The sequence below is a fragment of the Pseudoliparis swirei genome, chromosome 9 (genome assembly GCF_029220125.1).
Source record: "Pseudoliparis swirei isolate HS2019 ecotype Mariana Trench chromosome 9, NWPU_hadal_v1, whole genome shotgun sequence".
Classification (NCBI taxonomy): Eukaryota; Metazoa; Chordata; class Actinopteri; order Perciformes; family Liparidae; genus Pseudoliparis; species Pseudoliparis swirei.
The window spans coordinates 18284402-18304113 of record NC_079396.1 but is presented as its reverse complement, the minus strand read 5'-3'; the positions used below and the strand labels follow the sequence as shown (position 1 = coordinate 18304113).

Sequence of the window (19712 nt, the reverse complement as noted above, 5' to 3'; positions counted from 1 at the left end):
CATCGTCTTTGATAAACTTAACCCCTTAATCTTGGATCTGGCTCATACATTCTCTAAACTATGCAACAGATGAACATGAATGCTGAGCCTGTGCTCGTTGTGTGGTTTCGCTGACGGAATATCTGTGTTTCTAGTTTATTACAGAGCTCTTGTCAACTTCACTGACTCCCTGGTTTACGGCCCCGAGCTCGACGACATCTTCTCTTCAGCCTATAATGAGATCTCGGAAGCAGTGGTGGACACGGTACGTCCCATTCTAACAACATGAAGTCAACTGAATAGCAGACCTGTACAGTACGCCGCTAGGGCTACCTTAGAAGGTTCAGGCATGTTATTTATGATTTAAGGATGTGTGATCTTGTGTCGGAGAAAACAAGGCCCGGGCTTGTTCATTTCATCTCAACCGAGTCTGGATTTCCTTTCACAGCTGGAGTCGGACTACAACAGGATTCCAGGTGTCCAGACAGTCAATGTGGTCCTCATTAAGTAAGAACACCAATCTTTTAAATCATGCCTTGTGACATACTAATTAGTTACCCTGCAGCTGTATGCTGCTGCCGTGCTGCCAGGGTGTCTCACTCTGGCCAGGTGATATTTATTTTCCCTTTTCCAAACTGCACAAGGCCGACGGTGGTCGGCCTGTAGTCAGTAATTCAACCGCAGTGAGTATTTCCTCTAAGGGGACGCTAAAGAGCAACTTTTCCTCGAAAGAGCCTTCTCGTTAAACCTTGTGTAGCGCCACAGACTCACGGCTTTTCTTGCTCTCTGCAGGAAGATGATAAGAGAGGACGGCGTGGACATCTTTGTGGAGATGGATGTGGGTTCTGACTACAACAGCAATGAAGAACAGATACGCAGCGTGCTGTACAACGTAGTGAAGGAGGGATCCATTGCTTCCTACGTCACATCAGTCCAGGGCTTTCAGTTCAGACGGCTTGGGGAAGGTAAGACCTCAACAAAGAGGGACACCGCGTGAAGAGACTCTGTTACACGAGAGTTTGCTGTATGTTTACAGCCAGTTAAGGTCCACCAGAGCGGCAGTCAGTGCCCTTAACATTTCCCTCTGGCTTCTAGTTCAACCTCTGCCTCCAGTGGAGCCTATAGCAGTGCCAGGTTTGTACTGTGCCATGCCCTCTGCATGGTGACTGAGCCGACTGGGCTGTAGAAGCTGTAGGGTGGATGACTGTAGTGCCTTTTAGAAACAGAACAGTCGAGAAAATCCTTTCTTTTGTGTGTTAAAACCACATTATGATCTTGACCTTGACATGGACAAGCAGTGGTCATGTGGGCTGAGGAATGTTTTGCATGGAAGCACCAAAATAAAGTAGACTTCCCGGTGAATAAGAAAGACCTTTGCATGGCATGAGTTTGATTGCTGTTCACTGCAGTCCAAACAGCTTGTTGATTCACACAACTTCCTCCAACTCTGTACACAGGCATGGCAACTGATAGAGAACAATGGTCACCTTTAGATAGGGTTCCCATTCATCTACCTGTGTGTCCGTCCAGTCTAGTCTAGTCTAATCTAGTCTTTGGGTCTATTCTAGTCTGTGTATTGTATTCTAGTCTGTGTATTCTAGTGTAGTCTAGTCTGTCTAGTCTCGTCTGTCTAGTCTAGTCTGTGTGTCCAATCAGGTCTTGTTTGACGATTCTGGTCCATTCAGTCTGTGTGTCTTGTCTAGGATGTGTCTACTCAACTCTATCTATCTATCTATCTATCTATCAATCAAGTACGAGGTTACAGAAAACTTGATGTAAATTTACAAAGGTTTTGTAACATCCTTGAATCACACCCCTAGCGACAGTCTTTCCAACATGCCACTCAATTTACACTCGCTGTAGTAATCTGATGGCCGAGAGGCACAGGACGCTTTTGTTTTTGCCCTCGCTTTGTTCTATTTCCGCTGTGATGTGACATTGGTGTAGTGTGTTGGCCGTACTGTAGCCTCTGCATCTCTCATAGTAAACGCCGTCATCAGACCCTGCATGTCAGATGAGCACAGGTGTGGTGACGGGACATGTATCCTGGCTGAATACCTGTGTGACAACAGACCAGACTGCAGAGACTTGAGTGATGAGACCAATTGTGGTGAGTTGCTTCCGCTTGACTGGCAAAGAAGTTGTAACACGGTCGGCTGTAGCACGGAATAATGGCTTGACGTGAGACACCTTCCCTACCGCCATCTGCGCTCAGTAACTACTTTGAACATATGCTAAGTTTAATCAGAGATTTGTTTTAGAATCCAAACGGCCGACCCCTGCAGCCTCCACCACACCTGCCACCATAACCACCACCGTCAAGAAGCCCCCGCGGCCCCCCAGCCCACCTGGACCCTGCAGGGCGGATCAAGCCACATGCCAGAGCGGCGAGTGTATCCCCCGTGACTACGTCTGTGACGGAGAGAGGGACTGCTCGGACGGCAGCGACGAGTTCAGATGCGGTACGCAACACAGACTTGTGCATGTGCACACTCTCAGACAACAACATGTGCTCTACTCATCCTCTTTCTTTGAACAGGTACCCCATCTCCCTGTGAACCCAATGAGTTCAAATGTAGAAATGGCCGCTGTGCCCTCAAGCTATGGCGTTGTGACGGAGACAATGACTGTGAGGATAACTCGGATGAAACGGACTGCCGTAAGTCTCCATTTCTTTTTTGAGTCCTGAAAGGTCTGCCTTGAAAAAATAGGTTCATACGCATTATTCATTTTCTAGCCGAAGGACTACTGTTGTGATTGAACGTTGTTTTAAATCTCCATTTTGTTATAACTACAGCCACCAAGAGTCCTGGCGACAGGTGTGCTCCTGAGCAGTTTGAATGCCTGGGCGATCGCACCTGCATCCCAGCGAGTTACCAGTGTGATGACGAGCCAGACTGTCCTGACCGCTCAGACGAGTACGACTGCAGTAAGTCTCAAACCGACGGCGCTCTGCTTTCTTTTTTTCTCTCATGCGCATTACACTCTTTTCTGTCTTCATTTTGGCACTCTCCATATGCTTCTTTGGCTCTCCTCGACAGTCACCCTCTGAGTTCCTTTGTATGCTGTGACTAATTTGCTGTGAACCAGAATCTTTTCACACATGTGGCGACTGAGACACAGAGCTTTTTGTGAAACATCCATTCCTGAGAACTGAAAGGGAATTGTCCATAGCGGGGAATTATTTTTCCTCTGAGTTTTAGGCATTTATGAGCTTCACTCGATCGCCACATTCCACTCACATGTCAGCCTTTTTGTTGTACACGTGCATTTATTTCGTGGTTGATACAGCTTTTACTCTTCTTGACACTTTGCAGCCCCTCCCTCTGTGACAAGCCCGCCGGAAGAGTCCATCCAGGCAGCGCGGGGGGCAACGGTGACGTTCAAATGTCAGGCTGTTGGAGTGCCAACACCCATCATCACTTGGAGACTCAACTGGGGCCACATTCCTGTCAGTGGCAGGTGGGTACTTCTATAAAGTGCTACATTACAGATTTGTCAGAGTTAATGGAAAATGCTGTCAAAATCATGTTGAACATTTTTTTCCGGTTGATGCTGAAACTTTCTGAAAAGCATGTGTTGTACTGATTGGACAAGCTGTCTAAAAACCAAACATCTGGTGAAAGCCATTCATACTTAATTCATCTGCAGCAGACCATGATGATTTAAGTCTGCTGTGTGTGTGGTTAAGCAATTACTCTTGCATTTCGTAGATTTTTCTCAAACAATATTCCTGCAGACTGTTCCAGAGTCATTAACAGAAGGGTTGGGTTCCCTTTATGGCCGACGCCAAAGCTGACAGGCGCTCTCCACCGAGATTATGAATGTAAAAGAGATAATTTGTTTCTATGCACCCAGGATCTCCATGACCAGCGAGAATGGCCATGGCACCCTGACCATTCGTGATGTGAAGGAGGCCGATCAGGGGGCGTACACCTGTGAGGCCATCAATGCCAAAGGCCTGGTGTTCGGCATCCCCGATGGCGTGCTCACTCTCACATCTAATCCAAATTCAGGTACTGACATCTCACTTTTACTGTGGGTTCACTATCAACATCACTACCGTTTTTACTTTATTGAATTCTAGCGACAAGTCAATAAATTGTCTTGTCTGTTGTCTTGTTTTTTGTCTTGTTCCTTCTAGGCAAGTGTCCTGATGGTCATTTCAGCGTGGAGAACCGCTGTGTCTCCTGCTTCTGTGCTGGAATCTCCAAGAACTGCAAGAGCACGGGACGCTACCGCAACCACATCAGCCTGCGTTTCACCCAGGAGGAAGACTTTCAAGGCACTGAAGCTATTCTTATTAAACTGATAACAAGCTAACAAAGCAGTCACACTGTCAACTGAATTATCTTTAAAAGTGTGTGCAGTCGTAGCATTTAGAGCAGAGCACAGGCTGAGTGAATCTGTTATTCTTACTTCCAGGAGTTAATGTCACCTACCCATCCAGGCCAGGAATTCCTCCTCTCTCCTCCACTCAGCTTCTCATTAATCCAGAGATGGAAGAGTTCCAGCTTGTCGACCTGTCACGCCGTTTCCTCAACCTTGACTCTTTCTGGACGCTGCCTCGGCGGTTCCTGGGCAACAAGGTAAAGAGTACAAATTCTCTCCCGACTTTATTATACTTTCCTGATTGTCAAGCTTAAGCATTACATCTATTTCTACTGTTTTTAGATTGACTCCTATGGAGGTTCCCTGAAGTTCAAGGTGCGGTACACATTGGCCCGCGGTCTGTCTGAGCCGGTGGAGAAGCCGGATGTAATGCTGGTCGGAAACGGACGCAGGCTTGTGTACCGCAGAGGCAACCCTACCCCGGCCCGAGTGGTCAACCAGAGGGAGATCAAATTCACTGAAGTATGTTGTGGTTAAGAAAGTGCAAATTCTGCACATTTTTGCGTTACATTTGTTATGATAGAAAAATGTTGTCCACAAAAAAAAAAACAAGGATAAAAAAAACACCCCAACACATTTCACATAACAAAATCGTACCAAATTTGACGTATTTACGTTTAACGTAGAAATCAATGGATCAATATCCCCCATCAATATAATGAAATACATCAGCAAACCTGCTTGCTATTGTTTTAGGATAATTGGCATCACTCCAACGGCCGCACTGTGAGCCGTGAGGAGCTGATGATGACGCTAGCCAACCTGGACAGCCTGAGCGTCCGCACTATCTTTGACAACCACATGGTCAGCGTGGCGCTCAGTGACATTGTCATGGATACCACCACGGTGGAGTTCAGCATTCTGGGTCATGCTAAGGATGTCGAAGAGTGCAGGTAAGATAGAGAACACCTCAAGCATGATACCGTGGGGTCAAGTAAGATGGGAGATCCTCTCAAGCCTTCATTCACAGCTACTTTTTGGGACGTGTCCAGCGTGAACATACGAAGAGTAAGAAGGGCCTCACAATGCTTTCTTCATTCCAACCTGAGAAAAGTTATCAATTTATTGTGTTGTAGTTTGACTCATCATAGTTGGAAAACCGTAAGGATGATGATCCTCATATCTATCATTCCCAGATGTCCTCCTGGATATTCCGGCCTGTCCTGTGAGACGTGTTCCCCTGGTTTCGAGCGTGTCCCCGGTGGCTCCTATCTCGGCACCTGTGCTGGTTGTAACTGTAATGGACACGCCAGCGCCTGTGATCCAATAAATGGACATTGTCTGGTAATGCTAATTCCCTTTTTGGAAAAAGTAAACATTGAAGAGTTTAACTTGTTGAGCATTACTTAAGTGTGTCTGCTTAACCCTTGTGTTGCCTTAGGGTCAATTTGACCCGAATCAATATTACACCCTCCTGCCGCCTTAGGGTTAATTCAATGTTTAATGTCTGTGTTCTTTCGGTAGTCAACAAACAAACATAAAGTGCCTCACACTTAAACTTGGAAAACAATATTAATTCTAATAATTTTCTGGAGGTTTTAATTGCTGGCGTCAAATTGAACCCAAAGGGTAAAATATGTTAGTAAATATAAAGGTAACAGGAGGGTGAAACATTGAATCGGGTCAAAATGACCCATAGGCGGGGGGAGGGTGTAATATTTAATCGGGTCAAAATGACCCTAAGGCAACAGGAGGGTTAAAGCTGTGGTTAACAACATTAGAGAAACCAGGTAGAGTACGCTCTAAGTAGGTTCTAATTCTCTGCAAGAAGGCTAACGAGTTTCCCCAAATGTCAAACTGTTCCGTCTTATTTCACTGCACGAGAATGAGCATTGTGTCCTTCCTGCCACAGAGCTGCCAGCACAACACAGAGGGCCCTCAGTGTGACAAGTGTCGCCATGGTTACTTTGGTGACCCGAGCAGAGGTCGTCCAGATGACTGCAAGCCCTGCCCGTGCCCGTACTATGAGACCTCACGGCGGTAAGGTCGCGGAGCCACTCAGACTCACACAAACATCGACTGTACAAATAGGGGACGACACATACACACCCACACACCACGCACGAGGCATCAGAGGGAATGTCCCGTGTTTTTTCTTTATTTCCAAAAGCTGAGCTCATTCACATAGTTTGGCCCTGGTTCATTCAACATGCCACTTATTAACCCTCTGTTGTAGATTTTAATATATGGCTTTTTCTCTGGGCTTTGTAGGTTTTCTGACACCTGCTTCGTGGACGTTGACCAGCAGCCGACATGTGATGCCTGTAGGCCCGGCTACACAGGAAGACGCTGTGAAAAGTGAGGAAACCAATATCATCAACTGTGCCTTTTAATTACAATTTAAATAGTTTGTAGATGGCAGTAATATGGTTCACATGACACAATATCCCTCTTTAATGACTGGCAGTAAAGATGAACTCATATATACTTTTTCACAAGATTGTGAAACATATGAAAACTTTTAATAAAACAACCTACCACAGAATTTGGTTTTAAGATAGGAAAGGTACATCATATGTTTTTTGTTTTATTTCAGGTGTGCTCCTGGTTACCAGGGTAACCCTCTTCTGCCTAATGGAAGATGTACTCCTACCACACCTAGCCGTGAGTATATGTTCAACACATTATTTTCGAAAATTCTCATTTTAAGGCATGACATTGAAAGAAGCTGCACCTGGATTCTTTTACCATCCAGTGACACAAGGAGGTCTGTGTAATGATTACTCCCACTGGTGTTACAGTAGGCTGTAGTATGTGGTCATAGCTTTGGTATGCAGTGGCTGGAACACTCCCAGGTGCACTTTCCACTGACTCCATACACTATGTCATCCTCTTTCCATTGCTCTCTACCTGCAGAAAGCTGTGATAACAGAGGGACTATCAGCTCCCGCAGCGGTCCATGCAGCTGCAAGGTACATAAGCAGTATGACAAACTGCTAAGTGATATTTTAGGATTATATTATAACCATGAAATGTGTCATGTATTGGAGGCTAACGTGTCCTACTGTTTCGTTGTATTCTTCAGTCAATTGTGAAGAAAGACATTTGCATGACAGAAGAAGAATTCTAACCAGTAAAACAATCTCGACAAGTCTCCAATTGGTAGATGGATTAAAAATGTGTGTGTGTGTGTGTGTTTCAGAACAACGTGGCAGGCACGGTGTGTGATGAGTGTAAGACCGGATTCTTCCACCTATCAGAGACCAACCCCGAGGGCTGCCTACGTTGTTTCTGTATGGGTGTCACTAAACAGTGCGCCAGCTCCACCTGGAATAGAGATCAGGTGAGCTTCCAATCTACATCGTGAATCGTTTCGGTCTCACGGTTTGTCAAGTGGCGCTGAATCATCAAATCCTTTCAGATGCTAAGCGGTGAGATTCAATGAACAAATAGTGATTGTGCAGGAGTTCGAGCGCATGTCAATCTCAGTTCACATCTCAGACAAAAAGTTTGTGTTCTCAGGTGCGCGGAGGGGTGAACGGGCAGCGCTTCTCCCTCTCCAACAGTGCCAACACCAAAACTATCTCTGAAGGCATCTCCCAGAGGGGCTCCTCTGAAGTTGTCTACCGCTCATTCTCCGGTGTCCCCAATGACATCTACTACTGGGTCCTGCCTGAGAGCTTTCGAGGAGATAAGGTGAGAGGAAAACAACAAAGTAAAGAGCAGGCTAGGGGATAAGCCTTGTAATTTCGATGCTTTTGTACCTGTACTCTGGAAAACGACAAATAAATATATCAATCAAGAGAGGAAAAAAACTGTCAAGTGTTAGGCAAGCTAGATTCGTCTGCTCTTCCTGTCCCACTCAGTCATGCCTCAACATGTTCTCAAGTGAAAAGGCTGCACTTATCCACACAGCAAGCCTCCTATGAACCTCTGGCTTGAATTCACAGCCAGGCCAACCATGGATGTCTTGTGACTCCCCCGCAGTATCATCGGGGTGAAATACCTTTCCACCATTCAATGTTGTCTTTTCACCATGTTGCTCCTAGGTGACGGCCTATGGCGGCGAGCTCCGCTACACGGTGCGCTTTGAACCGTTTCAGCGCTCACTGGTGATTGACGGCCAGCCAGATGTGGTTCTCCAAGGCAACGGCATCTTCCTGGAGCACCACTCTCAGACCAAGCCTCTTCCACGGGTCCCACAAACTGTGACAGTGATCTTCAGGGAGGTGTGTTTAATTGTTCACGGGGGAGTTTCGTTTCGATAAATGTGAATCCTTAGTGGACTCAACTTTCTCTTTTCTTTTTTCTCCAACCTTCTGGATGCTAGTCTGGATGGCGTCGCTCTGATGGGCAGCCGTGTACTCGTGAGCACCTCCTGATGGCCCTGGCTGACGTCACTGTTTTCATGATCAGGGCCACCTATGCAGACAACATGGCTGAGAGCAGGTAAGGGTGGAGCGTCCTCTGTCACGGCACAGCTCATTCACATTCCCCAAGATTATTCCAAAAGCACAAATGCACCTTCATGGAACATTACGTGTATTGATAATTGCATGCTTTTTGGTGTTAAATAGTATCTCAAACATCAAGATGGACGTCGCTGTTCCTCACTCTACTGGTCATGATCGTGCTCTGGAGGTGGAAGAGTGCGCCTGCCCTCAGGGATACAGAGGACCTTCTTGTCAGGTACACAAGGAGATTTCAGAGAAGAAGTTGAGTAAAAACTAAAAGGAAATCGCAACCAACGGTTCACTTTCTAGCTTTTTTAGAGCTTTCATTAATCTGACTGAATCTCACAGTTTTCATCAGCAGTAGGAGTCTGCTCAGTTGTCATGGAGATGGCTTTTCTTTCATCACGTGATCTATTTATAGTAGGATTACAATTAAAAAGCCATCTCATCAGAATCAGAATCAGAATTGTATTTATTGCCAAGTAGGTTTTCACCTACCTGGAATTTGTTCTGGTGTATGGGTGCATACAGTGAACATAAAAACATTAGGGCTGTGAAACGATTAAAATTTTTAATCGGGTTAATCACAGGTTTTTGTGGATTAATCATGATTAATCACATATTACCGATATTCTCGGTATATTTTGTGAGAACATAGAGATTTATGACAAAAGACGGATATATACATTTATACATTCTTCTATACAATGGTGCTGCAACTCAGCAGTTATTTAGCAGTTTTCTTCCATATGGAACATTAATAAATCTTCATCCTAAACAGAATGTTTAACCCTCCTGTTACCTTTCGGGTCAATTTGACCCCATTCAATGTTTAATGTCGGTGTTCTTTGGGGTCAATTTGACCCCAGGCTGTTTTTCACTGTGTCAAACATATCAGAAATATCAACTTTTTTATTTATTTAAAGGGCTATTTAGGTAGTCAACAAACAAACATAAAGTACCTCACACTTAAACTTGGGAAACAATATTAATTCTAATAATTTTCTGGAGGTTTTAATTGCTGGGGTCAAATTGACCCCGAGGGTAAAATATGTTAGTAAATGTAAAGGTAACAGGGTTAGGGTTAAACAGAGCATTTTTCTCTTGTTTGTCAACCATTATCTCCACCATGATACAATCTAAAGGTGGACAGATTGACAAGTGACTTTTTTTTTGCTCGGTCCCGATGCGCGCGCACGGAGCTCTGTGGCGCGCCAGACGGAGATCGATAAGTGTTAACGCAACGCGTAGAGACAGAGATGACATGCTGCTGTGGAGATACGATCAACAACAGACGTTTAGTTTAATAAAAGAACAAAGACGTGCTATAGAGAACATGTCAGGGTGCGGGCCAATCTCTTTAATGTCATGCGATCTACCGACACTACGCCGCGATCGACTGGCAGGTCGCGATCGACGTGTTGAGACCCTGATCTACAGGAAGTAAAAGTCGTAACAAGGTTTCCGTAGGTGAACCTGCGGAAGGATCATTATCGATGAACAGACCGTCTGCATGAGAGCGGACAGAGTTCAGATTGAAGTGGTGTATTGGAAGCTCATTTTGCAAGTGACTTTTTTTTCGTCCCAACGACCAACAACAGACGGATTGGAAGCTCATTCTGCGCATGCGTTAAATGCGTTTAAAAAAAATAACTAGTTAAACCTGTAATTGGATTAACTGAGTTAACGCGTTATTTTTCACAGCACTAAAAAACATACAAACACAATAAGTACTACTAAAAATACAAAAATACAAAAAGCAGGGGAGGAGTGCATGACATCTAAGGTTGAGAAGACTGAGATTTAGTTGAAGGCAAAATAAAGAGAGAAAGTTGAGGCAATCCCAGATTTGCCTAAATTTATTAATAAAAGCAAATTTCATCTTTTTTTCATTCCAGTTTTTGATGATGATTGCAGTCTGTCTCCCAGCTGCAGTGGAACAAAGACGTATTCCTCTTTGTCGTCACTTGTCTCTCACCTGAGGTGTTTTTCCATGTCGTTGCAGGAGTGTGATGAAGGTTACACTCGGACCAGCTCTGGCCTTTACCTGGGCACCTGCGAGCGGTGCAACTGCAATGGTCACGCCAGCGGCTGTGACACGGAGACCGGCAGGTGTCTGGTAGGTTTAATGCAACTCTTCTTCTCCTCTGCCAGTTCTTTGCCCACGTTGGTTTTTATCTTTGCAGCGGAATGCATTCATGGTTTCTTGGCTGATCCCAACATGTGGAGAGAGGCGTGAGCTCTGTATATTCTGGAACTGTTCCATGGATCTAACCTTTTTTTGTGTGTGTCCTGACCAATAGCAATGTCTCCACAACACCGCCGGGCCAAGGTGTGAGCGCTGTCAGACTGGTTTCTATGGAAACCCGGTTACGGACGGTGCTCAGGCCTGCCAGCCCTGCCCCTGTCCTGGAACGGCTTCCAACAACCAGTGAGTTCATGTCTTCTGTACTTGTGTCAGGTTCATTCAGTCTGTGTAGATTACTGTTCATTATTCTGTTGAACGATGGAGGGAAAGTAACCAGTGTGCCACGCCCGTGCTGAAACTACGAAAAGGCCCCCTTCGTAAACATAGGTCACACTGTAAATGAAATAACATGAATGCTGCCAAAAAGAGCATTTTCATGGTATGCGTGGCCCTCTGTTGGCACAGATTCTCCCCCACCTGTCATCTGGAGTCTGATGGCAAGCCAACCTGTGACAACTGTGCCCCCGGATACTCTGGCAGACGCTGTGAAAGGTAGGCCCCCCTCCTTCATTTTCTGCTTTTCCTTTTCCAATCTGTCTTCCTCTCACGGTCGTCTGGACAGTGTTTTGGGTTACTGGGCCAGCAGGCAGCAAGGCAGTAGCACCCAGTGGTTTGATTTGCAGGAAAGGGATATACGCATGTGTGTGGTTTGCATCTCTCTTGTTTCTTTTTTTGTTTTTTCCCCCAGCAGTTGTGATTGAGTGTCAGTCCAGGGATGGGAGATACAAATTGGTGCCACCCATTCAGGATGTTTTGTACTGTGTGCTGTTTTTCTAGATCTGCTGGTTTGCAAAATGTAAGGTCATCCCTGCTGTGGTAGAATAATATATCTTTGTTATAGGTTATGGGGCTTTTGGTGGTACTGATTATGTCACCACTCATATTTTAGTGTTTGTGGATAAGACATTTTCCAAAAGAGGAATGTATATGCTGAGGAAACCTTAATTGTAGTCTACTTTAGAGCCTTCTCTTTCTTTCTTCTTTTCTTTGCTTTACCTCCATTCTCGAGGGGGCTTTCTGCTTTCCGCTTTGCTGGTAACGAAAATTTCAAGGTGTTGGCTCAAGTGATTTCTGTCTGTGCACAGACAATATATAATCAACGACATAAATGTAAAAGTGGCATTTATGAGGACTCCTATCTGGCTAATCAATCTTTGCTGCGCCGAGGGCAAAGATGACGAGGTGACTTGGGTGTAAGATGCAACTTAGAAATAATTTACTCTTTGAACGTCTCTGACTGCATCATACCTGATTCTACTGTTTTGACATTAAGAGAAGAGATGCCGTCTGCAGACAGTTGTGGGGACCCCTTCCCGGAGAAGCATATAGAGGGCCTCCTACCTGTGGTATGTGGAGTTGAAGCGGTATTAAATTACAGCTGGGAGAAAGAGACGGTATCGTATGGCAGTGGAGCTGATGACGAGGCCACAACAACAACCATATTCCCTCCTTGGACTTTATTGTCTGCAGCAGCTCACCATCGCACCACTCATTCCACTACAGCACATGTGGTGGGCAGTGTTTCAGTCACCCCCAACCGATCAGCGACTAGACTCCCACCACGCTTCACCCCCAACCCAGAGATCAGAAACTCCAACTTCCAGCACCTCCTCCGGATTCACCTGAACACCTTCAACCAACGCCTGACCATGCTGGAAAGAAACACGCTAGACATGAAGGAGAGCATGCACAATATGGAGGACCAACAGATTCATCTCAGCTCCCAGCTGAAGGAGCTCATCACTATCCAGTCAGCTGGGGAGAAGAACAAGAAGGTTAGCGAGCTGGAGAACAGCTACACAGACATGGACACCCGTCTAGGCAGACTGGAGGGAAGGCTGGAGATCCTGATTGACGGCTTCACTGCCCTCGCTCAGGAGATGAACAAAATGAAACGTGGGAGACACGTCTCCCGTTCGCCACAAGAAAAGAGGGCTCTGCCCTCACTCACTAGAGTTATACCCACAGAAATGCCATTCACCAGCAGAGCCACAGTGCCCAGAAGCATACCTGCCCCAGGCCTCGCAAACAAAGCCACTTCTGCGTCTCGCAAAGCGAGAAAACTCAAATTAGCAACCACCACTACACCAGTAAAGACTACAGACACATCCAAAAGTCCAGTCTCAACAAGGTCAACAATGAAGTTTAGGACCAACCTAAGTAAACCGAAGACGACTTCAAAATCTAATTCTAAAGCTACAGTGAAGCCTAAAACAAAAAGGCCTGAAGGCAGGACGTCTGCTGGGACAGTGAAACGTGTCTCTCAGCCAAAGAAACTAAAGCAAGTTGAAGAAACAATTACAACATTTCAACTGGTGCCACCATCTTACAAACTAAGGCCATCAAAGCCTGGCCAAGCCAATAAAAAGGAATCTTTACCTGCCATTGGACATAAGAAGGCGTTTAGATCAGACGCGCCAATTACAAAGAAGGTTCAGGAGAGTGGAAAGCCTTCAGAAGGCAATTCAAAGAATTTGTCAAAAAAGAATTCTGCGAAGAACACGGTCTCAACCACAAAACCTACGAGGGTTGCCACTGCAAAGAAATCTAAAACAACAGCTAAAAGGACAACGACTACTGCTGGACGCAAGGCTACTACTGCAAAGAAGAAGTCTAAAACAACAGCGAAAAGAAAATCAAGTCCCCCTAAAACCAAGGTGTCTGTTGTGAAGAAAGTAACTAAAAAAAAACAGCAGAAGAAAGAGCAGAGAACTACTCAATCTGGTATTTTGGAGCTACTGCGGCTCTTACAAGGAGATCACAAGTCTGCAAAGCGGAAAAAGAATCTGGACGGTTCTCTTCATGTTGTTGTGGGAAGGCTGGCCATTCCTATCAAAATTATCCCTGATGATTAGGGAATCGTTTTTTAAAAAGTTTTTTTATTTTAATTTGTCTTTTGTGTTTCTCTCTATTCTCTGATCCTGGTATTTATGTATTACACGTCAATGTAACTTAATGAAGGGACTAATTGTCCGCCATTGTTTTGTTTTAGAGAGACTTTTTAAATATTTGATGCCATCCTGAAATGATTATACTTATTACTTTTACGGTGTGTTTTATTACAATCAGAACAGTTGCTGTGCTATGCTATGAAGAGTTAGCTTAGCAGTAGTACCTCTTTGTGTATACATGTGTCCATTGTGTTATGGCCAGACTACCTCACATTTTACACCCCGTCCCCATCAATCTTGTTTCCTGCATTCCTGTGGGTATGTTTTATTGGTGTTTCTAATTTGTTTATATCCCCAAAAAGCCTTCCACCTCCATGTCACTCTCTGATCCCCAACAAGTTCACTTTTAGGGAATTCTTCAGAAAATTGGTTAAAATATAATATGTCAAAGGTAAAGAACCAGTACATTAGAAACAAAGACTAACAATCTAACATCCAGCTGGTGGTGTTACATGCTGCAATAATAATAATATGCATAATTCTGAAAAGGTTGGAGGAGCAACCCAAACATATGTATTTGTTATTCATTCATAGAGCAGTAATGAGGCCTTCCCCACTAATGCATTGCCCAAACAAATTCTAAGAGACACGTATGGTCCCCAGAGGACAAATTCCAATGGTTTTGGTGATTCCCTGGCTTTTCACTTAGCACGCCCAGCAGGTCAAAGAGCATTCAATCAATACTTGGCTTATGACCAATTCAATGGTAAAACTATGTCCCATCAGCCTCAGCTGTACTTTGTACTTTTTCTAAATGGTAAATATGGCAAACGATATACCTGCTTACAACAGCATGTTAGCATTGTCAGTATGTTAGCACAGCTGTGCTGGCGAATAGCATCACAGAGCTGCTAGCATGACGGTAGACTCTTTCTGGTGGATTAAACAGCAGCTCACCATCGCAACGCCAGTTAGATTATGAGGCATCTTGGTGAAAAGTCAACATTATGAACTGATGGGGGCTGTAGTTTTGAAGGCCATAGGTTCAGCCAAAGCAATACGAAATTCCTCATATACCTGATGATAGTTTTGCCCAATTGTGGCACTAGAAGAAAGGAGGAAGGCACCTTAACCCTTGTGTTGCCTTCGGGTCAATTTGACCCGATTAAATGTTTCACCCACCTGTCGCCTTCGGGTCAAGATGACCCGATTCAATGTTTAACCCTCCTGTTACCTTTATATTTACTAACATATTTTACCCTTGAGGTCAATATCACCCCAGCTATTAAAATCTCCAGAAAATTATTAGAATTAATATTGTTTTCCAAGTTTAAGTGTGAGGTACTTTATGTTTGTTTGTTGACTCCCGAAAGAACACCGACATTAAACATTGAATCGGGTCAAATTGACCCGAAGGCGACAGGAGGGTTAAATATTGAATCGGGTCAAAATGACCCGAAGGCAACACAAGGGTTAAAACAACTGGATTCATCTTCTGGGGACCATTATCATCCACAGTAAATGATATGTGGCTATCTTTCCAGCAGTTGTTGGGACCAAAGCATGGATAGCTGAAAACCATATCATCAGCATTGAGAGAAATTTAATGAATGAATAGACACCGTTTTCAAGATCGTTTGACACATTTTTGGGGGAATTAAAGTTTAAATTGTTTGAAACAAAAATATATATTTTTTTCATGTGATGTTAAACTAAATTGTTTGTATTTTTGTATTTATCATGAGCTGTATGTCCGTTCTCAATAGCCTTTAGTGATGAACACATGTCATTTTCCCATGACAATATATCGATTTTTATGTATTTTGTATTCGCCAATATAATGACATTAATCCTTATCTTTAAATCTATAAAACAAGACTGACTGGAGGGACTGGGTTAACCATTCCTTCGAAACTACTGTCCGTCTTCGAGTTAGTTTGTATAGTTTCCCAAAGCCAGTTCATAGCATGGAAGTCCTCTTGTTGACTGTTGACCGGCGGACCTGCCAGAGGACAGGTGAGGTAAGACTGACAGCAGCTGCTTTCAGGGCAACGTGCACAGATTGGGGTTGGATGAGTCTTTGCTCTGGTGGCAGTGGCGTTGTTTGCTTGGATTGAAGGCATATTGCTTTGCTATGCCCCAATATCAGAATTAACTTTACTCATTAGCAGCTCAGCGTCCTCTTCTACCTCTCTTTATGTCAAGGCTGTCTGTACTCACCTCTGCTTTGTTCTGTTACCAGTTCTATAGTTGTGAAGCTTTTTGGAAATGTGGTGATATTTTCTCTTTTACGTTTTCTGTTCCTATACAAAGGTGTTCCTTAGTTTCAGCTGCATCACTCTCATGAGAGATGGAATCAACATCTGAGACATGTTGAACTTTTTAGCTGTGGCTGTGCTTCATCCATCTCCAAGCAATATTTCATGACCTTTATCTCTGGGAAAACTGTTTATGTTCAGTGCAAAAGCTGGGTGTGTCTATAAAACTCGTGCTTAGTGCAGGTATGAGTACTTAGTGGATGGAATAACAGAATAGTTTGTACGTCCTTTGTCTGAATGACTCATTCCTTTGTTGGTGGTTGAGGTCTGTCTTTGGTCAAGAAGACTCCCCCAAAGACGCGATTCATCAAATGTATCACCTATTGCCGACTTCCCAGCTTCCTGCCTCATTGTTCGTTGGGTTGAGACTTGTATTCTACCTGTCTGGAAATATTTACTCAAAAACATTTTCTATTTTTGTTTCAGATGTGCAGCAGGATACACTGGCAACCCACTGCTTGGACAGGGATGTAGTGTTGGCAACAATGAAGTCAACGGTACATACTGTCTTTTAAATCAGAAACATGACGGATGTTGTTCCATCTTCTGGATTGTTCTTTATCTTTTAAAAAAGTGACAAATAGGACACTCATTTCATTCATCTGTATTTAACAATGTTTCTTTCAATCAAGAACATGTACACATTGTAACCACCTGGTCTACTGTCCCGTTCAGGTCACTGCTATAACTGTGACCAAAAAGGAAGTGACGGTTGCAATGGTGGTGCGTGCCGCTGCAAGGTGATCAAACGATTATCATTTATATCTTTGTTCCCACCTCCAACGCAGACTAGAATGGACTGATTTCCCCGTGTATCTCATTATTTATTAATGTATTGCAGTTGAACGTCGAGGGCCCGTCTTGCTCCAGCTGCAAATCTGGAACCTTCCACCTCAGCCAGGAAGACAAAGACGGCTGCCTGTCATGTTTCTGTATGGGCGTCACTCAGCAGTGCTCCAGCTCTACCTACTACAGAGACCTGGTAAGGCACACAAAGACATGGCAACAGTGCAATGGTGTATACCTCTGAACAACCAACTTAAATATACAGTGTGTTCTGAATGAAGCAACTAGCGGCAGCAAAGATCATATTAAGTGTGTTAAATATTTATTTCATAGCGAAAATATGTGTGTGATCTAAATTCATTAAGTCGGTTTAAAGTTGCCCTCATCACACCATCTTTAAGTGGCTCTAAACCAGTGAAATCACATCCATTGGCGATGTTTGCCACAGAGGTTGACTGATTTCTCCCAACTACGTGATTATTTCTGCAGATCTAGCCTCTCTTGAGTAACTGCAAGGATAGCCTACATCTTGACATGTTGTCTCATGTTGACATGTGAAATACATAAGGCCACATTTAGACACAGGCAACTAGAAAAGACCGCTTGATGGGTTGGGAAGCAAAACAGTTTAAGTGCTGCGATCGACCAGTATAGTCAACAGATAGAGTATCAAGAAATACTGAAACTTATAACGTCACTTGTTATTCATAGTATTTTATTTTAACTGCATCTAACTGTACGTATGCGCTCTTGCAGGTGTCCTTAGTCTTTTCTCCAGGAAACTTCCAGGGATTCGCTCTGGTGAACCGCCAACGCACCAACCGAATCTCCACTGGTTTCACGGTGGAGGTTTACTCTGATGTCACTCAGCTGTCCTACACCAACTTTGATTACCTGGGACAGGAGCCTCATTATTGGCAGTTTCCAGAGGTCTACCAGGGAGACAAGGTCAGTATCAAAGAGCACATACAGCAGCTTAATCAGTGGCCCAAACCAGACTATGAACTCCTGAATGCTGGATAGAAGGGGCTGAGCAGCACTCGTCAGAAACTTGTAGACCGCTCTTATTCTATTGCTGGCGTCTTCTTTCCTAAAACTTCAGCCAATCTTTCATTTCAAGCTAACTTCTCTTCAAACAGATTGCCTTTTCAGTCTCTGTGGAGCTGCTTTGCCTCTGTTGCTACATTTTGTTTCATCTTTTTAACTTAATGGTTTCTTTGTGTTTGCCCCTGCACTCTCTCTAGAAACATTCCTCTTTTGCTCGCACAAAGCGAGCAGAGCAGGTACAGTAATGTCAGTCGTTGGCTGTCATGTTGTGACTGTAGTAGTGCACACACGTTTGGCATGTTTAAAAATAACTGTTGATGTTGTGTGAAAGACTGAATGCCATACATTGTCCTTTTTATGTGGTGCATATTCATTTTGAGGATGTAATCACTCCTGTGCTTATTGAAGCGTATCAGAAGGATTGTGTTTTATAGCAACGTATGCAGTTTGCAGCTGAAGGTGACCACTAAGTGTCTCCTTTAGATTGGACCACTCACAACACAGTGCATACTGCACACAGAAATTGTGTTCTGCTCTACATCACATGAGCAATGTAAACGGATTGATGATTAATGATCCATTAAAGAACTTCCTACTGATTAACTTTGCTGGAATAACACTGCCATAACACTCCCAAATACCATCAGCTCAGTGATAAGGAAAGTGATCAAAGAGCTTACTTTATTCACATCAATAGAGTGACTCAGTCACGAGAGGAGAACGAAAGAAGAGTGCTTTTATCTGGATCCGAATGGCATCCACAAAGCCAAAATAGCTAGCCAGGTATTTGGTATGAACTGCACCATAGAATGTGATAATGAAGGCGGCACTCACATGTCTAATGGGAATAACTGATGCACAGTGTTTCTGTTAAACACACTGAGACTTTGTGGCCATCTATGAAAAATAAATCCCCTCCGTACATCGATGTAGTAGCAGCATGACGCATCACCTTGTTTTCATGAGGGATCACTGAGCAGGAGCATGTTGTCAGACTCTATGAGTGCATTCGCATGTGTGTGAAACTCAAAGAGGTCTGAGCTGGTATGCAAAGTCTCAGGAAAGTTACTCCAGTGCAAGACGTTGGTGATTCGTGTGTTTTCATCCGTGTGATTCGGCTGTTTGGAACTATTCCTTCAGCAGGGCCCAAATGATGTTTGTCAAGCACATCATTGACTAAAAAGCATGATTTTAATTTCTTACATTGATCGATGTAAATGTACCTGGTGGGAGAGCTTAATTCTAAATCCTGTCTCCGTTGTATTGGCTATTACCGTGGTTACTTATCTTCTGTATGTCCGGTACTCCACTTTCCGCCTCTCCAGGGTGGTGTCAGACAGCTGGATGATGAGGTCTGGGCGCTCTTCTCTAACTTCTCCAATGGACAAGCTGGTTCCTCTCGATTCTTTCCCTCCTCCGCTAAATATTCCTCCTCTTCCTCTTCTTCTTCTTCTTCTTCCTCTCGGATCCCAACTTCCTCCTCCTCCTCCTCCTCTCGGTGGTCTTTGCGTAACCTGAGCCCCCCTTCTTCTCCGTATGGTATGTCCTCTTCAGTTAGACCAACCAGACCCCAGCCTCCCTCCCCAGGCCGCTCTCGCCATCTGCAGGTACACTGTCAGAGATTGCAAGATGTTTCGCAGTCTTTTTGTATCTTGGT

At 44.3% G+C, this 19712-nt stretch overlaps 1 protein-coding gene across 15 annotated transcripts in view; it reads left to right on the top strand.

Annotated features, from left to right (window-relative positions):
• Positions 1 to 19712, top strand: part of hspg2 (heparan sulfate proteoglycan 2) — an 88395-nt gene that overhangs the window by 35997 nt on the left and 32686 nt on the right. For 9 of the 15 annotated variants that reach the window (XM_056424247.1, XM_056424246.1, XM_056424251.1 and 6 more), the window contains exons 4-36: positions 135 to 244; positions 428 to 486; positions 772 to 944; positions 1075 to 1113; positions 1964 to 2089; positions 2241 to 2441; positions 2519 to 2638; positions 2777 to 2908; positions 3297 to 3441; positions 3838 to 3995; positions 4124 to 4264; positions 4405 to 4568; positions 4654 to 4833; positions 5068 to 5264; positions 5508 to 5655; positions 6224 to 6351; positions 6583 to 6669; positions 6908 to 6975; positions 7228 to 7283; positions 7514 to 7654; positions 7834 to 8007; positions 8361 to 8540; positions 8642 to 8760; positions 8889 to 9000; positions 10771 to 10884; positions 11069 to 11196; positions 11419 to 11505; positions 16649 to 16719; positions 16898 to 16962; positions 17064 to 17204; positions 17765 to 17956; positions 18253 to 18291; positions 19381 to 19662. In XM_056424247.1, coding sequence (XP_056280222.1) covers positions 135 to 244; positions 428 to 486; positions 772 to 944; positions 1075 to 1113; positions 1964 to 2089; positions 2241 to 2441; positions 2519 to 2638; positions 2777 to 2908; positions 3297 to 3441; positions 3838 to 3995; positions 4124 to 4264; positions 4405 to 4568; positions 4654 to 4833; positions 5068 to 5264; positions 5508 to 5655; positions 6224 to 6351; positions 6583 to 6669; positions 6908 to 6975; positions 7228 to 7283; positions 7514 to 7654; positions 7834 to 8007; positions 8361 to 8540; positions 8642 to 8760; positions 8889 to 9000; positions 10771 to 10884; positions 11069 to 11196; positions 11419 to 11505; positions 16649 to 16719; positions 16898 to 16962; positions 17064 to 17204; positions 17765 to 17956; positions 18253 to 18291; positions 19381 to 19662 — 4277 coding nt within the window. The remainder of the gene's footprint in view (positions 1 to 134; positions 245 to 427; positions 487 to 771; positions 945 to 1074; positions 1114 to 1963; positions 2090 to 2240; positions 2442 to 2518; positions 2639 to 2776; positions 2909 to 3296; positions 3442 to 3837; positions 3996 to 4123; positions 4265 to 4404; positions 4569 to 4653; positions 4834 to 5067; positions 5265 to 5507; positions 5656 to 6223; positions 6352 to 6582; positions 6670 to 6907; positions 6976 to 7227; positions 7284 to 7513; positions 7655 to 7833; positions 8008 to 8360; positions 8541 to 8641; positions 8761 to 8888; positions 9001 to 10770; positions 10885 to 11068; positions 11197 to 11418; positions 11506 to 16648; positions 16720 to 16897; positions 16963 to 17063; positions 17205 to 17764; positions 17957 to 18252; positions 18292 to 19380; positions 19663 to 19712) is intronic. The other 6 variants (XM_056424261.1, XM_056424249.1, XM_056424260.1 and 3 more) reach the window with 4 other exon arrangements.